The sequence below is a fragment of the Microcebus murinus genome, chromosome 16 (genome assembly GCF_040939455.1).
Source record: "Microcebus murinus isolate Inina chromosome 16, M.murinus_Inina_mat1.0, whole genome shotgun sequence".
Taxonomy (NCBI): domain Eukaryota; kingdom Metazoa; phylum Chordata; class Mammalia; order Primates; family Cheirogaleidae; genus Microcebus; species Microcebus murinus.
This window is the reverse complement of record NC_134119.1, coordinates 39343968-39365604: the sequence shown is the minus strand read 5'-3', so window position 1 is coordinate 39365604 and position 21637 is coordinate 39343968. Positions and strand designations below refer to the sequence as shown.

General features: G+C 43.5%; 1 protein-coding gene across 1 annotated transcript; it reads right to left on the bottom strand.

Annotated features, from left to right (window-relative positions):
* Positions 1 to 15276: 15276 nt before the first annotated feature.
* SRSF6 (serine and arginine rich splicing factor 6) lies at positions 15277 to 21053 on the bottom strand. The gene is made up of 6 exons (XM_012781054.2): positions 20781 to 21053; positions 20427 to 20575; positions 19031 to 19155; positions 18678 to 18886; positions 18406 to 18489; positions 15277 to 18307 (listed from the first exon to the last, which is right to left on the bottom strand). Exons 1-6 carry the CDS (start codon positions 20885 to 20887, stop codon positions 17944 to 17946), a joined length of 1038 nt encoding a protein of 345 aa, XP_012636508.1. The 5' UTR covers positions 20888 to 21053; the 3' UTR covers positions 15277 to 17943.
* Between the last annotated feature and the right edge of the window lie 584 nt (positions 21054 to 21637).

The window sequence follows — 21637 nt, the reverse complement described above, 5'->3', positions numbered from 1 at the left end:
ATGGTGGCACATGCCTGTAGTCCCAGCTACTCGGTGGGTTGAGGCAGGAGGATCACTTGAGCCCAGGAGTTTGAGGTTGCTGTGAGCTAGGCTGACGCCATGGTACTCACTCTAGCCTGGGCAACAAAGCGAGACTCTGTCTCAAAAAAAAAAAAAAGTACCAACTACCTGGAAGCCTGAGGCAGAAGGATCACTTAGAGCCCAGGAGTTGTAGGTTACAGTGAGCTACAATGACGCCACTGCACTCTCCCCAGGGTGGCAGAGTGAGACTCTGTCTCAGCAAAAACAAACAAGGAAACTGACCACCCCTCCTCACACCCCTAACCTCTTCATATAAAAAAAAATTTAGGCCAGGCACGGTGGCTCATGCCTGTAATCCTAGCACTCTGGGAGGCCAAGGCAGGAGGATCGCTCAAGGTCAGGAGTTCAAGACCAGCCTGAGCAAGAGCAAGACCCCGTCTCTACTAAAAATAGAAAGAAATTAATTGGCCAACTAAAAATATATAGAAAAAATTAGCCGGGCATGGTGGCACATGCCTGTAGTCCCAGCTACTTGGGAGGCTGAGGCAGGAGGATTGCTTAAGCCCAGGAGTTTGAGGTTGCTGTGAGCTAGGCTGATGCCACGGCACTCTAGCCCAGGCAACAGAGTGAGACTCTCTCTCAAATAAGTAAATAAATAAATAAGAATGAAATTAAGGATGGAAATCAAAAAATTCTTTTTATTTATTTATTTTTTGAGACAGAGTCTCACTTTGTTGCCCAGGCTAGAGTGAGTGCCGTGGCATCAGCCTAGCTCACAGCAACCTCAAACTCCTGGGCTCAAGCAATCCTTCTGCCTCAGCCTCCCAAGTACCTGGGACTACAGGCATGCACCACCATGTCTGGCTATTTTTTTTTATATATATATTAGTTGGCCAATTAATTTCTTTCTATTTATAGTAGAGACAGGGTCTCGCTCTTGCTCAGGCTGGTTTCGAACTCCTGACCTCGAGCGATCCGCCCGTCTCAGCCTCCCAGAGTGCTGGGATTACAGGCGTGAGCCACCAGGCCCGGCTTAAAAAAATTCTTTAAACTGAACGAATGACAAAGGGGACACAATCTATCCTAATCTTTGGGACATACCAAGAGGATTCCTTAGGGGAAAATTCATAGCCTTAAATGCCTACATCAAAAAGACAGAAAGATCACAAATTGATAACCTCCTGAGGCAGGAAGATCACTTGAGCCCAGAAGTTCATGATTGCAGTGAGCTATGATGACACCACTGCACTCTGGCCCAAGCAACAGAGAGAGAACCTGTCTCCAAAAAAAAAAAAAAAATTCCCAGAATAGGCAAATTATGCAGGCATAGCCTTAGGGGACGTGGGTCATACAAATGTCATGCTACTGATCCTAAGGTTACAGATGGCATCTTGGAGAGCTGGAAAGCACCAGGTCAGGATGTTTCTGGAGTGTGTGACCCCAGAGGCTCTTGACAGCTCAGGCAGCTCAACTCAGCTAAGCAGTTTCGTGAGCAACTTTGTACTGCAGGGTGTGTCTCATGGCAGCCAATGGCCCTGCAAAGGTTGAAGCAGCATTTGATTTGACCAATTCCTGTTTAATTAAATGACTACATAAATTTTGTATAACAGGATTCAACCTATGTGATTTAATGACATAGATGAAATTAGATTTCATTTGTGGAATACTCAGGTATTTTGAGTAGCATAATGTATAAACCAGGAATTTTAGGGCTATATTTCTAGGGACATAATTTGAAAAAAACAAAGGACGAATGTTTGGGGAAAGTAGCCAGAGGTGCCTAGTGGGGAGAATTCCAAGGAATTTCCCTACTTTAACCAGAGTAGCAGCTTTCAGTTTAACATTTTTTTTTATTTAAATAGGGCATTTTGCTAGGGACCTTGGAAATGTCACAATCTTGTCCTGTGCCAGAAGCCAGGACATAGAGTCCAGTTCTACAAAGCAATTTTATGCTTTGTGCTTTTAATCCTCACCAGTTCCTTGAATTTTAATGTTCTTTCGTTTTTGTTTTTTGCTTTGTGTTCTTTTTTTTGCGACAGGGTCTTGCTCTGTCACCTGGGCTGGAGTGCAGTGGCATGATCATAGCTTACTGCAACCTCAAATTCCTGGGCTCCAGCAATCTTCCTGCCTCAGCCTCCCGACCAGCTAGGACTATAGGCACCCACTACCACACCTGGCTAAATTTTTTTTTTTTTTAGGGACATGGCATCTTGCTATGTTTCCAAGGCTGGTCTGAACTCCTGACCTCAAGCCATCCTCCTGCCTTGGCCTCTCAAAGTGTTAAGATTACAGGTGTGAGTCACTGTGTTTGGCCCTGTAAGCTCCATTTTAGAGGTGAGAACTGTCAGGTTCAGAGAGGTCACCAGTCTCACAAGCTAGTACACAGCAAAGCCAGGACTCAACCCTCTCCCTATCCTCTTCAGCTGCCTCTGCACTACCTGGGGTAGTTTCTGTCACTGTCGCCTTCCCTACCTCCACCATCTCAGCTGAGACCTCAGGCCACTAGGGAGTAATACAGGTAGGTTTCCCACAGCATTAGAGCACATCAGAGGTTCCTCTTAAGGACTTCCAGAAACATGGAATCCCGGGGTTAGCACGCTCGAGGGATATCCCAGCAAAATGTAGGTATTAAAAATGGCAAATATGGTGTCAGGTGAGTTTGAAGAGGGTTCCAGGAAGCAGGGCTTTGCTTTAGATTGAGTGTTGCTAGGAAGAAGGAGTAATTTTATGACTTGCTATCTTTTTTTTTTTTTGAGACAGAGTCTCACTTTGTTGCCCAGGCTAGAGTGAGTGCCGTGGCGTCAGCCTAGCTCACAGCAACCTCAAACTCCTGGGCTCCAGTGATCCTGCTGCCTCAGCCTCCTGAGTAGCTGGGACTACAGGCACGCGCCACCATGCCCAGCTAATTTTTTCTATATATATTAGTTGGCCAATTAATTTCTTTCTGTTTATAGTAGAGACGGGGTCTCGATCTTGCTCAGGCTGGTTTTGAACTCCTGACCTCGAGCAATCCATCCACCTCGGCCTCCCAGAGTGAGTGCTAGGATTACAGGCGTGAGCCACCTCGCCTGGCCAACTTGCTATCTTAATATTTTCTAGAAGGTAGGAAATACAAGCAGGGATACGCCTAAAATTGGTAAAAACATCTTGTGACTCATAGTAGCCAGCCTAAGGGTATGTTTGGTCCTTTTGAGGTTTAGACATGTTCTTCATTTCATTTGTGCTCAGACATGATTATGGAATAGACTTGCTTTCATCTCATTCCACTGTGGTCTTAGAACAGTCCTGATGTTGGTGTTCTGTGAAAATGTGTATATTCGACAGAACACCAAGGCTCAGCAGTGAGTGCCAGGCCAGCTCCCAGCTGCCAGGGGCTGCTTGTCTCTTTCTTACTGTTGAGTGATATGAAAAACCAAAATTTCAACAAATTTAGTTTAAAGATCTAATTTGCTTTTATTGGTCATTCATGAATCAGGCAGCGTCTCATCTAAAGATTTAGAAAAGATGCTCCATTGGGCATGGCAGAATAGCCAATTTTTATAAGGTAGCTTGGGTAGCAACACAGAAATAGCATAATACAAAAAAGCAGATTGGTTAATATCAGGTTACTTCTGGTTACTTTCCTTGTAAGGGTTAAAGCAGAGGGAACTTCCTTATCATACAGGCTAACACTGGTCTGTTTGAAGATTTGGCTGTCATCTCTCTCCTGATTTCTTGGAAGATCAGAAAAACAAGTTAGTTGTTCAGTTTGGTGACACAGAACTTCAGCATTAGTGATTCCATTTTGGTTTGGTCTGTTCTGTTGGGGCCTAGTGCAAGAGCTAGTACAAAACCATGGCCTCCCATAAATTTTGTTTTAACAGTGAGATTAAGTCATTGTGGGTCTTGCAGCCAGAATTTTGGTTCTTGAGCCTGCATTCATACTGGAGGGGCTGCAGGGCCTTGGTTGAACCCACAAGCTGCTTGAGTCTGGGAATCTGGGCTATTTACCTGTTTTGCCTAATGCTGTACAAAGTACAATTCCTCTGAAAGAACAGAGGAATCAGAAAACAGACAATGGTGTGACAGCCACGGCTCAGTACAATAAAGCCCTTTATAATAACTCAGGTCCTTAAAAAAATGCACTGTAGGGTTCCAGGTACGATGAGCCAGATAAACAGAAAGGATATAAAGAAGCAACAGCCTGAGCTGGGCGCGGTGGCTCACGCCTGTAATCCTAGCACGGATTGCTCCAGGTCAGGAGTTCAAAACCATTCTGACCAAGAGCGAGACCCCGTCTCTACTATAAATAGAAAGAAATCAATATGTAGAAAAAAATTAGCCGGGCATGGTGGCACATGCCTGTAGTCCCAGCTACTCAGGAGGCTGAGGCAGGAGGATTGCTTGAGCCCAGGAGTTTGAGGTTGCTGTGAGCTAGGCTGACGCCATGGCACTCACTCTAGCCTGGACAACAAAGCGAGACTCTGTCTCAAAAAAAAAAAAAAAAAAAAAAAAGAAGCAACAGCCAGCCCAGTGCGGTGGCTCAACACACCTATAGTCCCAGCACTTTGGGAGGCTGAGGAAGGAGGATTGGTTGAGCCCAGGAGTTCGAGGCACTCTAACCTGGGCAACAAAGTGAGATCCTGTCTCAAAAAAAAAAAGAAAGAAAAGAAAAGAAAAAAAAGAAGAATAAAAGCAACAGTCAACTGAAGCATCAGATAAGAGATAGGACAAGATGATGGTAGACATTGACTCCAGCCTGGAGAAACTCAGGTGCTATTTCTTTTTTTTTTTTTTTTTTGAGACAGAGTCTCACTTTGTTGCCTAGGCTAGAATGAGTGCCGTGGCATCAGCCTAGCTCACAGCAACCTCAAACTCCTGGGCTCAAGCAATCCTTCTGCCTCAGCCTCCCGAGTAGCTAGGACTACAGGCATGTGCCACCATGCCCGGCTAATTTTTTCTATATATATTATTTGGCCAATTAATTTCTTTCTATTTATAGTAGAGACGGGGTCTCGCTCTTGCTCAGGCTGGTTTCGAACTCCTGACCTCGAGCAATCCGCCCGCCTCGGCCTCCCAGAGAGCTAGGATTACAGGCGTGAGCCACCGCGCCCGGCCTCAGGTGCTATTTCTGAGAGTCTTTATTTGGTACACCGCACAAGGTCACCAGCTCCCATTGCATTCATCTCTGTATTTCCAATAGCAAATGAATAGCATTCATCTGCCACAAAAGAGGCTCTCAAAAGAAAAGTTCATTTCTTCCTTTCTTTGAACTTTAAAGTAACTTTCATCTAACTTTCGATTTGAACTTCTACTTTGCCCAGGAAAGACTATAGTGAAATAAAAACCATTAAAAGAATCTACCTTTGATATGAAAAAAAAAATGGATCTCTCCTTCTTTGGATTTCTTATTTGCACGTGGAATGACAGTGAGTGTGAAGACGCAATCTATTGGCTTACTGGCTAGTTACAGCAGGTCCTTGCATAGCATCATTTCCTTTCACATCATTTTGTTGTAAGGTTGACAAAGGCAAAAATCGATTCCCAGCTGGGGCTGCTTTCTGTGAGGGGTTTGCACATTCTCCTCAAGTCCTCATGGGTTTTCTCTGGGTACTTTGGTTTCCTCCCACATCTCAAGGATGTGCACACTGGGTCCACCGGCCTGTCTAAATTGTCCCAGCAGGAGTGAGTGTGGGTGTGTGAGTGCGCCCTGAGTTGGAATGGCACCCTGAGTTGGCTCCAGGCTTGAGCCCCTGAGCTGCTGAGGTGGGCTCTGGCAACCCATGACCCTGAACTTGGAAAATGAATGGATACAAATTATTGCCAACTAAAAAATCCATAAAGCATACAATAATCATACAAATGCATGACACTAAACAATGTGCCTGAAAGCAGATTTTTGTGATTTATTCTTTTCCTTTTTTTTTTTTTTCCTTGTAAATGTCAGAGTTCTCAGCTGGACTTGAAAACAAACACTTTTAAACAAGTCCTTGGCAACCTCCAAATAATTCCTGAGGATCTTTTTTTTTTTTTTTTTTTTTTAATTGAGACAAAGTCTCACTCTGTTGCCCAGGCTAGAATGCTGTGGCATCAGCCTAGCTCACAGCAACCTCCAACTCCTGGACTCAAGCGATCCTCCTGTCTCAGTCTCTCAAGTAGCTGGGACTACAGGCATGTGCCACCATGCCCAGCTAATTTTTTCTATATATTTTTAGTTGGCCAATTAATTTTTTTATTTTTAGTAGAAACAGGGTCTCACTCTTGCCCAGGCTGGTCTTGAACTCCTGACCTTGAGCGATCCTCCTGCCTCGGCCTCCCAGAGTGCTAGGATTACAGGGGTGAGCCACTGTCTGGCTCCCACTCCCTTTGGGGGGGGGCAGTGGCTAACTAGGAGAGGCTTTTGTTTTGCTGATGAGTTAGTAATACAAACAAAGGGAAGAACTAAAGGGCATTTCTTTTCTTGTTTCATTTCTTAAAGGAAGAGAGGAAGTGGCTGAGTTTAGAAATAGAGCTATCAGGCCCTTGTGGTGGCTCAAACTGGGTGCAGTGGCTCACACCTGTAATCCCAGAACTATGGGAGGCTGAGGCAGGAGGATATCTCAGGCCAGGAGTCCAGACCTGGTTGGGCAACATATGGAGACCCTATCTCTACAAAAAATAGAAAAATTAGGCTGGGTGTGATGGCTCACACCTGTAATCCTAGCACTCTGGGAGACTGAGGCAGGAGGATTGCTTGAGCTGGGGAGTTTGAGGTTGCTGTGAGCTAGGTTGACGCCATGGCACTCTAGCCTGGCAATAGAGCAAAACTCCATCTCAAAAAAAAAGGAAAGAAAAATTAGCCATGTGTCGTGGCACACGCCTGTCGTCCTAGCTGCCACTTGTGAAGCTGAGGCAGGAGGATCACTAGAGCCCACGAGTTTGAAGTTGCAGTGAGCTATGATGATAACACTGCATTCTAGCCTGGGTGACAAAACAAGACCGTGTCTCAAAACAAACAAACAAACAAACAAACAAACAAAAAAATCCTGCATGACTTAAAGGTTTTTCAATTATAAAAACTCTCCATGTAATTAATATGTTAAGCAACTTCTCTTTTAGGTCTACTTAGAATTGTCATGGTTTGGGTGGGCGTGGTGGCTCACGCCTGTAATCCTAGCATTCTGGGAGGCTGAGGCGGGAGGATCGCTGAAGGTCAGGAGTTCGAAACCAGCCTGAGTGAGACCCCCCCCCCCCCCCCGTCTCTACTAAAAATAGAAAGAAGTTAATTGACCAACTAAAAATATATATACAAAAAATTAGCCAGGCATGGTGGTGCATGTCTGTAGTCCCAGCTACTCGGGAGGCTGAGGCAGTAGGATTGCTTGAGCCCAGGAGTTTGAGGTTGCTGTGAGCTAGGCTGATGTCACGGCACTCACTCTAGCCTGGGCAAGAAAGTGAGACTCTGTTGAAAGAAAGAAAAGAAAGAAAAGAAACAAAGGAAAGAAAAGTAAGAGCCTGTAATCCTAGCACTCTGGATGCTGAGGTGGGAGGATTGCTTGAGGTCAGGAGTTCAAAACCAGCCTGAGCAAGAGTGAGACCCTGTCTCTACTATAAATAGAAAGAAATTAGCCATACAACTAAAAATAGAAAAAATTAGCCAGTGGTACGTGCCTGTAGTCCCAGCTACTTGGGAGGCTGAGGCAGGAGGATCACTTGAGCCCAGAAGTTTGAGGTTGCTGTGAGCTAGGCTGACAGCCATGGCACTCTAGCCCAAGCAACAAAGTGAGACTGTCTCAAAAAAAAAGAACTGGGCTGGTTACTGGACCCAATGTCAGTGCAAAAAAAAAACCAACAAAAAATTGGCCTAGGCAGGCTAAGGACAGGATGGATGACAGTGGGTGGGAGAAAGGAGAAAGCCTTTTGTCAGTGTTTTATGTAAGCCTTGAGAACTAGAGGACTCGAAAATGGTAGAAATTAATAAGATTAGAGTACTTTATTTTTAATTTTTTTTAGAACTGGAAAGAAAGATTAGAGTACTTTAATGTGGTGTTTCACAGTATCTAACATCTTTTTTTTTTTTTTTTTTTTGAGACAGAATCTCGCTTTGTTGCCCAGGCTAGAGTGAGTGCCGTGGCGTCAGCCTAGCTCACAGCAACCTCAAACTCCTGGGCTCAAGCAATCCTCCTGCCTCAGCCTCCCGACTAGCTGGGACTACAGGCATGCGCCACCATGCCCAGCTAATTTTTTCTATATATATATATTAGTTGGCCAAGTAATTTCTTTCTATTTATGGTAGAGATGGGGTCTTGCTCTTGCTCAGGCTGGTTTTGAACTCCTGACCTCGAGCAATCCGCCTGCCTCGGCCTCCCAGAGTGCTAGGATTACAGGCGTGGCCGTATCTAACATCTTTAAAATCAGTAACCTGAGGATACTGTGTACCAGATCCTTATGTCCAGTTCATTTCATTAACCTGTACAGACTAGTAAAGACTAGTCTTATTTGTATTATACACATACCCACACTCCTGCTGGGACAATTTAGACATGTAAATACCAGAGCAGTGCATAGAACTATATCCTGAAATTGAACCACACTCACATTTTCAGGGCAACTGCTATGTAAACAATCATCAGTCTATGCCAGGACCTTGGGCCTGCGTTGAGGCCACATTCATACATCCCACAACTCGTTAATGAGGATAAAATGGTATTTTAATGATGAGAAAATGAGAACAATTACATCAGTAGCACAAGGCATTTCTTCCCCGCCCCCAGGTCCCCCCCATTTGCTAGCCGTGGCATCCACCTAGCTCACAGCAACCTCAAACTCCTGGGCTCACTTAAGTGATCTCCTGCCTCAGCCTCCTGAGTAGCTGGGACTACAGGTGCATGCCACCACACCCAGCTAACTCCTGAGCCTAAGCAATCCTCCCACCTTGGCCTCTCAAAGTGCTAGGATTACAGGCATGAGCCACCAGGCCCAGCCCTAGCCCATTTTTTTTTCTTTATCTTTAAAAAAATTTTTTTTGTTCTTCTCATTCAAGGATATACAAAGCAGACCTAGCCCAGTTTTCATAAGAATCCTGGTAAGTCATCAAATTAAATAACAAATTTGGTGGCTTAAAAACAACACAAACTTATTATCTTCAGATTCTGGATGGAGATAAAAAATCTGACATGATTGTCATTCAGGTTTTTTTTTTTTTTTAAGAGACAGGGTCTTGCTTTGTCATCCAGGCTGGAGTGCACTGGTGTGATCATAGCTCACTGCAATCTCACTCTCCTGGGCTCAAGTGATCCTTCTGTCTCAGCCTCCTGAGCAGATAGTTCTACAGGCACGTGCCATAACGCCTGGCTAATTTTTAAATTTTTTGTAGAGATGGGGTCTCTACTCCTGGCCTCAAGCAATCCTCCCTGCTTGGCCTCCCAAAGTGCTGGGATTACAGGCATGAGCTACTGTACCTAGACTTTCAGATTCTTTAAAAAAAATTCCGAAACGGGTTTCACTGGGCCAAATCAGGGTGTTGGCAGGGCTTCGCTCCCTCCAGAGGCTCTTGGGAGAATCTGTTTGCTTGTCTCATGGCTCCTTCCATCTTTAAAGCCAACAGTGCAGCATCTCCAATCTGACTCCACTTCCATTTTCATACCAACTTTTTCTGATTTTTGATCCTCCAACCTTCCTGTTTGTAAGGATTCTTATGATTACACTGGGCTCAGACAGGCAATCCAGAATAAACTCATTTACAGACTTTTATTTAATCACATCTACAAAGTCCCTTTTACCATTTAAGGTTATATATTCACAAGTTCTTCGTATTAGATTGTGGACCTTTTGGAGATGCCAGGCAGGGCACCATTCAGCCTACCAAATATGTCATACCGACTAAAATTCCATTGGCCCAAATCAAGGGATAGGACATACTCTGCTCATAAAGGTGGAATGGGGCGACGGTAATTATTTCTGACAGTAATATCTACCACACATCAGTAAGGTCTTTAATAAGTGTTTACTGAATGTGAGTTTGGACCATGGTGGTTCAGGGTGCTACACCCTTGAGGGCTTCCTGAAAACACCAGGGAGCACTGATCATCTTATTACAGTCATAAACACTGTTGTCTGGGCTTAAGTTCCTGCTGGGTCTGCGGACAATGTCATCTATGGCAAAAGGTGGATGAGCACTATGATTTAAGGTCTTAATTACTCATTCTATTTATAGTGCTGTTGTAAGACTCTAGCCTCACATCACAACTTAGGCTCTGAATTTTCCTTCTTCCTCTACTCATTACCCAGAGCAAGATGATACATTATCTGCTTTAAGCCCTCTGAAGGTGCAGAAAAGATTCTACAGGGATCTTAGAGAAAGTTTCCTTTTCATCCCCTCACTACTTAGCCAGAAATGGCCCAGGAAGCATCTGTTAGGGCAGGGAGGCCGCGTACTGCTCTACTTTGAGGTCAGAGCAAGGCTGGAGTGCTTTGTCTACCAGTGGCCTCACTGTGAGAGTACAGGAAGACAACAGGGGATTCAAAACTGCTGCACAGACACAGAGTTGAGGGGTTGTTTAGCTTAAACAGGACCTTCGTATGACCAGAAGGTAACATGATCTGTGAGGCTAGAGAGAGAATCAGGCAATGGTTTCCTAGCTATGTCTACTGAAGAGGCCTGTGACCAAACGAGTAGCAATGAGTACCCCCAGGGTCTAGACTGTGGTTGCTAAATACCATTTCCAGCTAAAAATAACCAGGGCTCCTTGGAGAAATGGCTAAATTCAGATCTGAGACTGCAAATGTACAAGATGAGCCTGTAAATCTTAGCAAACCAGAAAGCAAGGAAACTAACAAGGCTAGGACTGCTTCAAATGAACTCGGGAAGCATGTTTATTTGAATCCCCTAACTGAAGAATAAGGTAACACTGGTAAGGACAACTGTAGCGGAGGGAAGTAAATGTTTAAAGCCACGAGTCCATGGTTTACTAAATCTAGGCAAAGACAATCAATAGCTGCCATTATGATAAAAAGTATATCCAAGTAGCCTTGAAAAAAAATTGGAATTTGATAAAGCCCTATAGTGGGTCTTAAATTTTAGCATGCACCAGAACCACCTGGGGGCTTGCTGGGTTCCACCCAGAGTTTAATGTTTTCTTTTAGAGATGGGGTATTGCTATGTTGCCCAGACTAGAGTGCAGTGGCTATTTTTTTTTTTTTTTTTTTTGAGACAAGAGTCTCACTCTGTTGCCCAGGCTAAAGGTGCCATGGCATCAGCCTGGCTCACAGCAACCTCAAACTCCTGGGCTCAAGCAATCCTTCTGCCTCAGCCTCCCAAGTAGCTGGGACTACAGGCATGTGCCACCATGCCCAGCTTATTTTTTCTATATATCTTTAGTTGGCCAATTAATTTCTTTCCATTTTTAGTACAGATGGGTCCCTCTTGCTCAGGCTGACTTTAAACTCCTGACCTTGAGTGATCACCACACCTTGGCCTTCCAGAGTGCTAGGATTACAGGCGTGAGTCACCCCACCCAGCCCCAATCGCCTTGAACTTGCCTCAAGCAATCCTCCCACCTCAACCTTCTGACTAGCTGGGACAACAGGCACTTGCCATTATGCCCAGGGACAGTTGCTGATTTAGAGTCTGGGGTGGGGCCTGAGGAAAGTGGTATTTCTAACATCTGACATCCCAGATAATGCTGAGACTGCTGGTCTGGGAACCAAACTTTGAAAACTGTTTCTCTAGGTCTATCAATTTACAGGAAATAAGAGATACAGGATTACACGCTTAATGACACCATGAGATCAAAATCAGCAAAATCAAGGTTGGAAAATGCTACAGGACAGTGACCTGACTTCTCCAACATCTAAAGATGAAATGTCTAGGATTTCCTTCAAAATTATCTGGGCAAGGAAGTGGACAGGTGTCTATTGTTAAAGCTAGACTAGTAAATGGGCGGTACATCATACTATTCTCACTGGTGTTTGAAATTCTGCATGGTAAAAGTAACAGCAGACCAGGCACGGTGGCTCATGCCTGTAATCCTAGCACTCTGGGAAGCCTGAGGTGGGTGGATTGCTCAAGGTCAGGAGTTCCAAACCAGCCTGAGCAAGAACAAGACCCCGTCTCTACTAAAAATAAAAATTAATTGATCAACTAAAAATATAGAGAAAAAATTAGCCGGGCTGTGAGCTAGGCTAATGGCAGGGCACTAGTCTAGCCTGGGGAACAGAGTGAGACTCTGTCTCAAAGAAAAACAAAAAAAGAGCTATGACAACAAAATTTAACAAATGATCCAGAACCAACAGAAAAAAATAAGTGATAATGGATGAAATTTAAATATGAACTGTGTATTAGACAACAGTATTACATCAATGTTAATTTCCTGATTTTGATAAGATATTGTCCCTATTCCCAGGAAATACATTTTTAGGGATAAAAGAGCATGATGTCTTCCTGGATAGAGCTGGAACCCATTCTACTAAGTGACTCTATCTCAAGAATGGAAAAACAAGCACCACAGGTACTCACCAGCAAATTGGTATTAACGGATCAACACCTCAGTGGACATATAGGAATAACATTTATCAGGTGTCGGGAGGGTGGGAGGGGTGAGGAGGGGATGGGTATATACAAACACAATGAGTGAGATGTGCAACAGTTGGGGGATGGTCACCCTTGAAGCTGACTCAAGGGGTAAGGAGGGGCATGGGAAACATACATAACCTTAACACTTGTACCCTCATAATATGCTAAAAAAAAAAAAAAAAGAGTATGATGTCTCTTTCAGATTCAGGAAAAAAATAAAAAAGGCCGGGCAAGGTGGCTCACGCCTGTAATCCTAGCACTCTGGGAGGCCGAGGCGGGCGGACTGCTTGAGGTCAGGAGTTCGAAACCAGCCTGAGCAAGAGTGAGACCCCGTCTCTACTATAAAATAGAAAGAAATTAATTGGCCAAATAATACATATAGAAAAAATTAGCCGGGCATGGTGGTGCATGCCTGTAGTCCCAGCTATTCGGGAGGCTGAGGCAGGAGGATCGCTTGAGCCCAGGAGTTTGAGGTTGCTGTGAGCTAGGCTGACGCCACGGCACTCACTCTAGCCTGGGAAACAAAGCGAGACTGTCTCAAAAAAATAAAAAATAAAAAAAAAAAAATTGAGGAGATAAAAATCCTGCTATGTTGCCCAGGCTGACCTCAAACTCCTAGGCTCAAGGGATCCTCCCACCTCAGCATCCTGAAGAGCTATGACTAGAATCAGGGTACAGAGCCAGGTTCCAAAAAAAGCATATTAGTGAAAAGTGAAACAAAATATAATTGGTGAATGAGAAAATAATATGGATCTCTGCATTACACCTGCACCTCCTTCCCCATGTGTGAAACTATTAAAATAGCTACCAAAAATTTCTATTTTTAGAGCCTTCTTTAACCCAATTTCTTTAAAATAATTTTCACTAAGAGGAATTGAGTCTCTGAAACAAGCATTGAATTTTAATGCTTTAGGGCTACTAGGAACTCAATGAGAATTTAAACTCTGCCTCTGCTTACAAAGCCTTGTAATACCATAATGACTCTTAGAAATAATCTCCAAAACAGGGGTAAATATATGGCATTAATTACAACTTCCTAAAATAAACTTTAATATTACTTTTCCTTTGTAAAATTCAAATGAGTTATGTGATGAAACTATCAGAGGAATGTGAATTTTTCTAGATTTGCATAAAGCATCTCCAGAAGGACTCACAAGAGACAAGTAGTCCTGGCTTCCTCCAAAGGGTCAAAGGTGGGTGGGTCTTACTGTAACACCTCCCTTTTGCATCTTCTGAAAAATCATGTTTCAAAGATCAGAAGAGTGTAAAAACTTCATTAATTGTCATAATGGGAGCCATGTGTGGGATCCCTCTAAGATAGCCAGGCATATCTAAACCAAGCTATTTAGGATCTAGAAGACCAATTACACTAACTCATCACCCTTTTAGTAAATGGATACATATACATCATCTTAAGATACAAACATACAACTTATTCAAAATGTGGTCACTGTTAGGTCCTGGAACAAACCTAACAGTCATCACTGGCTGAAAAAGCTCAAAGATTAGCATGTAAATTGATAATTATTAATACTATACTAGGTGCTATACTGTAAGAGCTATACTCTTTTGTATAGTATTTTTATATAACATTTTTGTACAATACTGTATGTTGAAAGTATTTTTTTTTTTTTTTGAGACGGAGTCTCACTTTGTTGCCCAGGCTAGAATGAGTGCCAATGCATCAGCCTAGCTCATAGCAATCTCAATTTCCTGGGCTCAAGTGATCCTACTGCCTCAGCCTCCCAAGTAGCTGGGACTACGGACATACACCACCATGTCCGGCTAATTTTTTGTATATTTACATATTTTTAGTTGGTCAATTAATTTCTATTTTTAGTAGAGGCAGGTCTCACTTGGGCTGGTTTCGAACTCCTGACCTCAAGCAATACGCCTGCCTTGGCCTCCCAGAGTGCTAGGATTACAGGCATGAGCCACCACGCCCGGACTGAAAGTAATTTTTTAATTCATGTTGCTACATAAGCCAAAGGATCACTTAATAGACACTTTTGCTGAAAAAAAAAATTTATTTAACAGTATGTCAGTCATTTAAAGTAGGTCTCCGTATTAGCATATATTAAGTAAAAACAAGTTGTAGACTACTACTCATGGCATGAAGAAATTATTGACTGAAACTGGGTATAGCTACAGAAGTTAAAGTTTAAAAGCCCTGCTCTCTGAAAGCAAGGTAAATAAAAGTATGATGGTTTGTAAATTTACATTTGGTAATGTAAATTACCAAAGTTTAGAGAGTTGTAGGTCCAAATTAAGAAAATTAGGTTAAGAATTTAGCAAAAAAGGATTAAAGCTTCCCAGTTCATCTGAGAAATAACTGCATTGGAAAATGTCCAAACTATTACAAGATATGAGTAAATTCTACATGAAAATAAAGCAAGTTAGCAAAAAGACTTAGTATATTTAATCCTTTACAACAGCAGTTAGTATTGTGACATTCTAAGAGCTTTTCATACATCAGCTTTTAATCTTCACACTGCTTGCATGAGGTTTTATGTTTCAATGACCCTGAAGCACAATGGCTAATGACTCATTCAAGATAAACCATCTACTATGTTAATCCCAAACCAGTTTCTGAAGAACTGAAAACAAGATCCCTTTCTCACACTGGAGACAGGAATGGCCTGCAAACTGCAACTCCAATTCAAAAAACCATTTGCGAAGAATTTGGTGCTAAGTGGGAGTACACAATAAACTCAAAACAAGCCTTTCCCTCAGAAAAGTATTTTATTGATAAAGCATAAAATAGGTTAACAAACTGGGAGAAAAAAGACACCAAGATGAAAGGTGGTAAACACAAGAATGGGAAAGTAAAAGTCAACGTAGGCAGGACTCATACTGGCCATAAAGGCACTACGGCATGTCAATAAACACTATCAAGTAAAAGAAAATGGAATCGAGATGTTCCTCAATTCTCTTTTGCTCCGTATCAACTTAATACTCATCTAGCCACTGATTAGTGTGTGGCATGTTGTCAACTCAGATTCTACTCACAAGTTAGCAAGGAACCAAACATTTTGTCAACTCTATGTTCTCAAGTGGGCCGATGTTATACAGTAGTTTAGTGCCTCCAATGACTTGGGTCTACTGGCATGGAGTAAGACTAGACTTTTTAACAAATTGGTCTTTGCTATTACTAGAAAATGTTTACGGGTGCAGGCATTTACCTATACAATTACCCACTTACTGGGGCAGCTAACAATGTAGTCAAACCTGCCCATTACCATATGATGTCACATTAACAGAAGTGAGCCCAGCTGAAGGATGTTGCATACTTTCAGAAAGCCAAACTTCACATTTTAATAAGCTCCCCCCTTCCTTAAAAGGCTGTGGTTCAAAAAGCTTTTATGTTCTTTCCCTGAAAACAAGAGAACTTTGGTCAAAACCAATTTTTAAAAGTCATTACTTCTTTCAATAGGCAAAATAATTAACTATAATTACAGACATAATTTTCTTCCCTTAACTTCTAAAGTTTATATTGGAAAAATAAATCCATTTTTTTATAAACATCTAAAACAAGGTATCAAAGAAAGAAAGATAATGGAAACCTCAACCTTTTGGGGCATTGTATTTCTAAGGTTAAGCTTTAAGATTTTTAACAGGAAGCCTAGTAATTTCTTAAAAACAAGGCTTCTTGCATGTTATCAAGTACTCTCTCACCTGCTGTGATTGACACCTAGATATTTGACTCAAATTTTTTCACTCAGCCTTTTATTAGATGTTTCTGGATTATCTGAACATACAAACCAACCCTACAGTATCGAGCTTTCTGTCACATCTGTGGCACAATGAGTAGTGTACCACCATGCCCTATTACAATCCAACCCATGGCACCTTAACCAGGGACAGGTCCTAACATTTAAGCTGAGCCAATTAATCTACATCTTGGTTTTAGATCAAGGTTAATAAGTGCTTTTAAGTGAAATAACATCTGAATAAAGGATCATAGGGTTAATTCACTTCTTGAACTGCAATTTCAACTAATTAGGCTCACGAATGAATAGACTAACCGCTAACCCAGTAACACCTACAAATTTGCAGTATTCTAATTTGGTTTCCACAGTATTCATTACACTTGATCCATAATAAAGTACAGAAAGCTTTTAGTTTACCCATTTAATTGTTTTTCAAACCAAACTACACAAAGTATAGAATTTACAAAGATGAACTAACCAATTACTACATGACCCCACTAGCTACAAAGAGGGGGAATGACTGCTGGCTGTAACTTAGTTTCTTTTTTTTAGACAGAGTCTTGCTCTGTTGCCCAGCTAGAGTACACTGGCATCATAACCCACTGCAAACTCAAACTCCTGAGCTCCAGGGATACTCCAGCCTCGGCCTCCCAGAATGCTAGGAATGAGCCACAGCATGGGTCTAATTTTATTCAGCAACTGAGTTCACCAAAGATCTGTTGCATAAACATAACAATCTTTCAGCAGAAAAAGCAGTATGTACTTTTCTACTTTGAATACACTAAATTTCTGATCAAAGAAACACTACTTTTGTTTTCATACAACATATAAAGATCATTGAACCACACTTCAACACTACACTGACTTTCAGAAATTGGATTATCAAAACAAGACCCCAAGCATTAGGAGCTATTTCTTGAAATTAATGTTTGAGAAGTTTCATTATTTAAACATTTATCTAGGTAAAACTGTTAACAGATTGACTACAAAGTATCTTTTATTTTTAACCCAGCTTGTTAAATGGGCAGATAAAGACTTTGGCAAATTTGAGTAACAGCACAAAATGTTATCCCAACTGAATAATTTATTGCTGGTCTGAGGCTTGCCTTGTTTTACACTTAAGTAAAATTTACACTGTTTCCACAAATAGCAGATATCGACATTTAAAGGAATTTAATAGTGACCTATTCAAATAAGGCAATCATCTTGGTAGCAAACTTTTATTTAAATCTTACATAACTCAAGCTTTATAAAAAGCCAACATAATTTGCAAATTGGGTTCTCCCTCTAAAGCCTTAAGTATTCAAAGCTTGAAACGGTTAATTTAAAAATAAGCAAACAAATAAAACAAGAAAAAACCCTTGCAGCAGATCCTGCTGAAATACTTAAAAAAAAAAAAATCTAAATGAGCTTAATCTTTACAAAAGTTATTTTAGCTCAAAAGCTATAAAATCAAAGTTATCTTAATTCTACAAAGAAGAGAGGGTCTCTGACTTCATGCCACCATTCCTTAGAACCTTATCTTTTTCATCAAATTTGGCCACAAATCAAATTTCTCTGTGCCCCTGTTTTCAAGAGATTCTTCTTGCAGAAGAGGCCAAGTATAAACATGGAAGAGTAACTGCCTAAGCAAGTAGGAAAATGTTCTGTAATAGTGTGCAAAGAATGTAGAGTTCTGGGTTAATCTCTGGAACTTGATCTGGACCTTGATCTTGACTTTGAGCGAGATCTAGAACGGGATCTTGAAGTAGCTCTTTTTGGTGGAGGGGACACAGAACGAGCCTTTGAGGGTGGAACAGGTAGGGGTGAATTGGAACGAGACTGGCTCCTTGATCTGGATTTTGACTTTATATCACCTTTTCCATTTTCTTTGGGGGATCGAGACTGTGATCCAGACCTGCTTCGAGATTTCTCATACTCCTTAGATCTGCTTCGGGAACGAGACCGGGAGCCCCGATCAGACTTGGGCTTAGACTTGCTCTTTGACCTAGATTTCCTCCCCTTTGATCGAGAACGGGATCGACCTTTGCTCCTCGACCTGGATCTGGACAAGAAAAGCCGGTTGTTTTTCTCCTTTCAGAACATACACATACTCCATAAACTACAGTAATATTCACAAAAATCCAACACCACATTGTTTACCGGGAGCGACTTTTCGAGATACTCCGAGATCTACTGCGGCTGCTCCTGCGACTCCTACTCCGTGACCTCCTTCTAGAGCGTGACCTACAAGAAAGACAATGAAATCTTAATCTCAGTACATTTCAATGTTTGTGCTATCTAGAAAAATAACAGGTACAGCCTTACAAACCGAAAGCTGGCTTAGGCTCAGTTAAGCAACTAAAATTATTGTTACACTTTTTATTTGTGGGTAAATATTGTTTCCTCCCTCTCTGTATCCTTCAACATGTTACCTAGATCTGCTTCCAGAATAAGACCGCCTATGGCTTGTGCGTGGCTTATCTTCAATAAGCCTAATGTTTCTGCCATTTATTTCGGTACCATCCAGTCTGTCCAAAGCACGCTTCATGTCAGAGTAGGAGCGAAATTCAATTACGCCCTCATTTGTGCGTTCCTTATGAGCATCCGCATAAGTTACTTCACCTGCTTGTCGCATAAAATCCTAAAACAGCAAACAAAACTGGTCAGACCTAGAAATCCAATGATAAAATTTATACACTGTATGATTCTCAGAAATAAAAGTGTAAAAAGAGCCTACCTTTAATGCACTAGTAATATCATTTTGATCTCAAATCACAACACATACCTTTAAATCTTGCCAACTGCAACGACTAGATAGGTTTTCTACAATAAGCCTGTACTCTGTACGAACAGGTGGTCCGTATTTGTCTCTGCCAGAAGTTCTCCGACTGCTGTATCCACCTCCACCACCTTTATCACATGAAGGAAACGATTAGATGCTTTGTAATGATAAAAATGCATAACGTTTTTGAAAGTTAGTACAAACATATCAACTTTTATTTACTGGAGTAGGACTTTGCTATTATATTGCTAAACCTTTGATACATTTGTGATTTGCCATAAATTAAATTAAGGGCAAGTCAAATAAGACTAAATCCAACTAAACCTCTCCTACAATCTGTTAGAGAGTGACTGCTCCTTTATTCGATTTACCTCGCTAAGTTTTATTTTACAGAACATTGTAAAATATAAAACTTAACTGATTACATGCATTTCTACATTTTACAAAAATGTTTACTAGTTACACTAAGTACTTACATCACAGTGTGAGGTTTTTGGTGGTGGTTTGGCCACAAAACACGCAAGGTAACAGTCACCTAGTTCAGATTAACCAGTTTTGTCTAACCCTTGGAATCCTCACCATCACCCTGCGTCTAATGGCAAAAGGCTGCTGTCGTCATGGCTTCCGGTAAGGTCAGCCAAAGGGTCATAGGGCAAGGGTCACACAATGTATGGAAAAGCCAAGGCCAATCAGGAAAGGCAGTCATCTTAGCCTCAGTGGACACAGCCTCAGCCCCATTGGTCACTTTCAAATTGAAACATCAAGGACTTGTTAAAAAGTTTGAATTCAACATGCAACAATTTCAACATCAAACATTTAACATAACCAAAAATCCCCCCACCTCCTCCCAATAACATGCCCCAACTAGTTTAAATACAGCATAATGCTTTAGATTTACTTTGTGGTACAATACCACATTACTTTAACATAGCATTTTCTTTGGCCCCCACCAATTTCAGTAACTCTAACACCTACACTCTAGGCTCCTCCCCTCCCCCCGCACCCCACCCCACCTCCACCCCAGCCTGTCCCCAAACTCCCACATTTCTAGCTAATGCACTGACAAGTAAGTAAGGGGGATACAACAAATACAGCCAACCCTTACTTCTTTCGTGGACAGAACCCATGGCAGTGCTGACAAGGGACCAGAAGCCACCCCGCTCCCAACTTGGCCAAACGACAAAAGCAAAACCAAACACCCAGACCCAATCCCCGCGCTCCGGCGTCCCATGGCTGCCCCGGGCAGACGTGAAGGCAGCAGGGCCCGGGGACACCCGAGTCAAACGACCCCCGGCCCCCGCGCCTGCCCGGGCGGGGAGGCCCCACCCCGCCCGTCCTAGTGCCTGCACCCGCCCCCCAGGGTCCCCCAGGGCGCGGAGCTCGCGGGGGTGGGACTCACTGCGGCTTCCGTAGCTGTAGCCATCGCGATCGCGGCGCGGGCCCCGGGCGTGCTCCACGATCACGCGCTCGCCGCAGAGCTCCTTGCCGTTCAGCTCGTAAACGGCGTCGTCGGCGTCGCGGGAGTCCTCGAACTCCACGAAGCCGTACCTGGGGGCGGCCGGGGCGTCGTTAGCCGGGGCGCGCACGTGCGCGCTCCCGCGTCCCACCGCGCACTCCCGCGGCTCCGCGCTGCCGCCATCTTGGAGGCCCTGCCACGCGGCGCCGCGGCCTTGGCCGCTTTTCCCTGCGGTGTCCCCGCCGCCGCCAGCCCCGGGACGCTGGGTGCGGACGTGGGCGCCCAAGCCCGACTTACCCATTTTTGAGGTCTACTTCGAGGAGGCGGCCATAGCCACTGAAAAAGCGCTGGATGTCCTTCTCCCGGACGTTGTAGCTCAGGCGTCCTATGTAGACGCGCGGCATGTCCGTGGCTGGCAGAGGGCCCAAAGGCTGGCTACCGAACACTAGACCGCAAGACGGGAGCCGCGGTGCGGGTGCGGGGACGGCGAGAGCCCGAACACGCGCCTCACACCGCAGCAGCGGCCGAGTCCAGCCACACAATGGTGCGCGCGCGAGCCAGAGATATGCTATATGGACGGCCGGCGGGGCGGGGCCTAGCGTGTGACGTCAGCGCGCAGCACGTACGCTCCCGCGTCGGGGCCCTGGGGCAGGGGGAGTCTTGTGAGTACGCCGTCTGCAAGGATTTGGGGAAGTACTATCATGCTCGCTTCCAGAATTTTCTCCAATCTTCTTAGCCCATCTTTGTAAACGTAACATCCCATAATCCAGCTACGGACTTGTCTTCTGACTTGTACCTTTTAAAAAAAACCGTTCCGCTGTATGAGCTCTTCGGGAGAATCCTAGGTTTTCATTGGTTTTCGAGGTTGTCATAATAGGTCACCGCGGTCTCTGATTGGTCGCGTAAAACGAGGCTGCGATTTTCCTCCACCGATTGGTTCTCGCTCGGTTTTGTGGGCCCGCGTCCTCGGACGCAGTTGATTAGCCGGTGTCACAGAACCCGAGGATTACTCTCGCAGGTTGTGCTGATCCGGCCAGGGGCGCGTTACCAGCGCTCAGGCCTGCCGGCTTTAGTCCCTCGGGGTCTCTCTCACAGCCTTAGTGGGCCTTCGCCGTCGCCCTGCACGTTCCCCGCTCCCTCCGTGGGTCTTTCCT

Excerpts from the sequence above, each read along its gene's own strand:
- SRSF6 (XM_012781054.2), bottom strand. The coding sequence starts at position 20,887 with ATGCCGCGCGTCTACATAGGACGCCTGAGCTACAACGTCCGGGAGAAG. Across the intron at positions 18,490-18,677 it reads TATTCTGGAAGCAGATCTAG|GTCACGCTCTAGAAGGAGGT; the intron begins GTAACATGTTGA and ends TCTTTCTTGTAG. Across the intron at positions 18,308-18,405 it reads ATCTCGAAAAGTCGCTCCCG|ATCCAGGTCGAGGAGCAAAG; the intron begins GTAAACAATGTG and ends TTTCTTGTCCAG.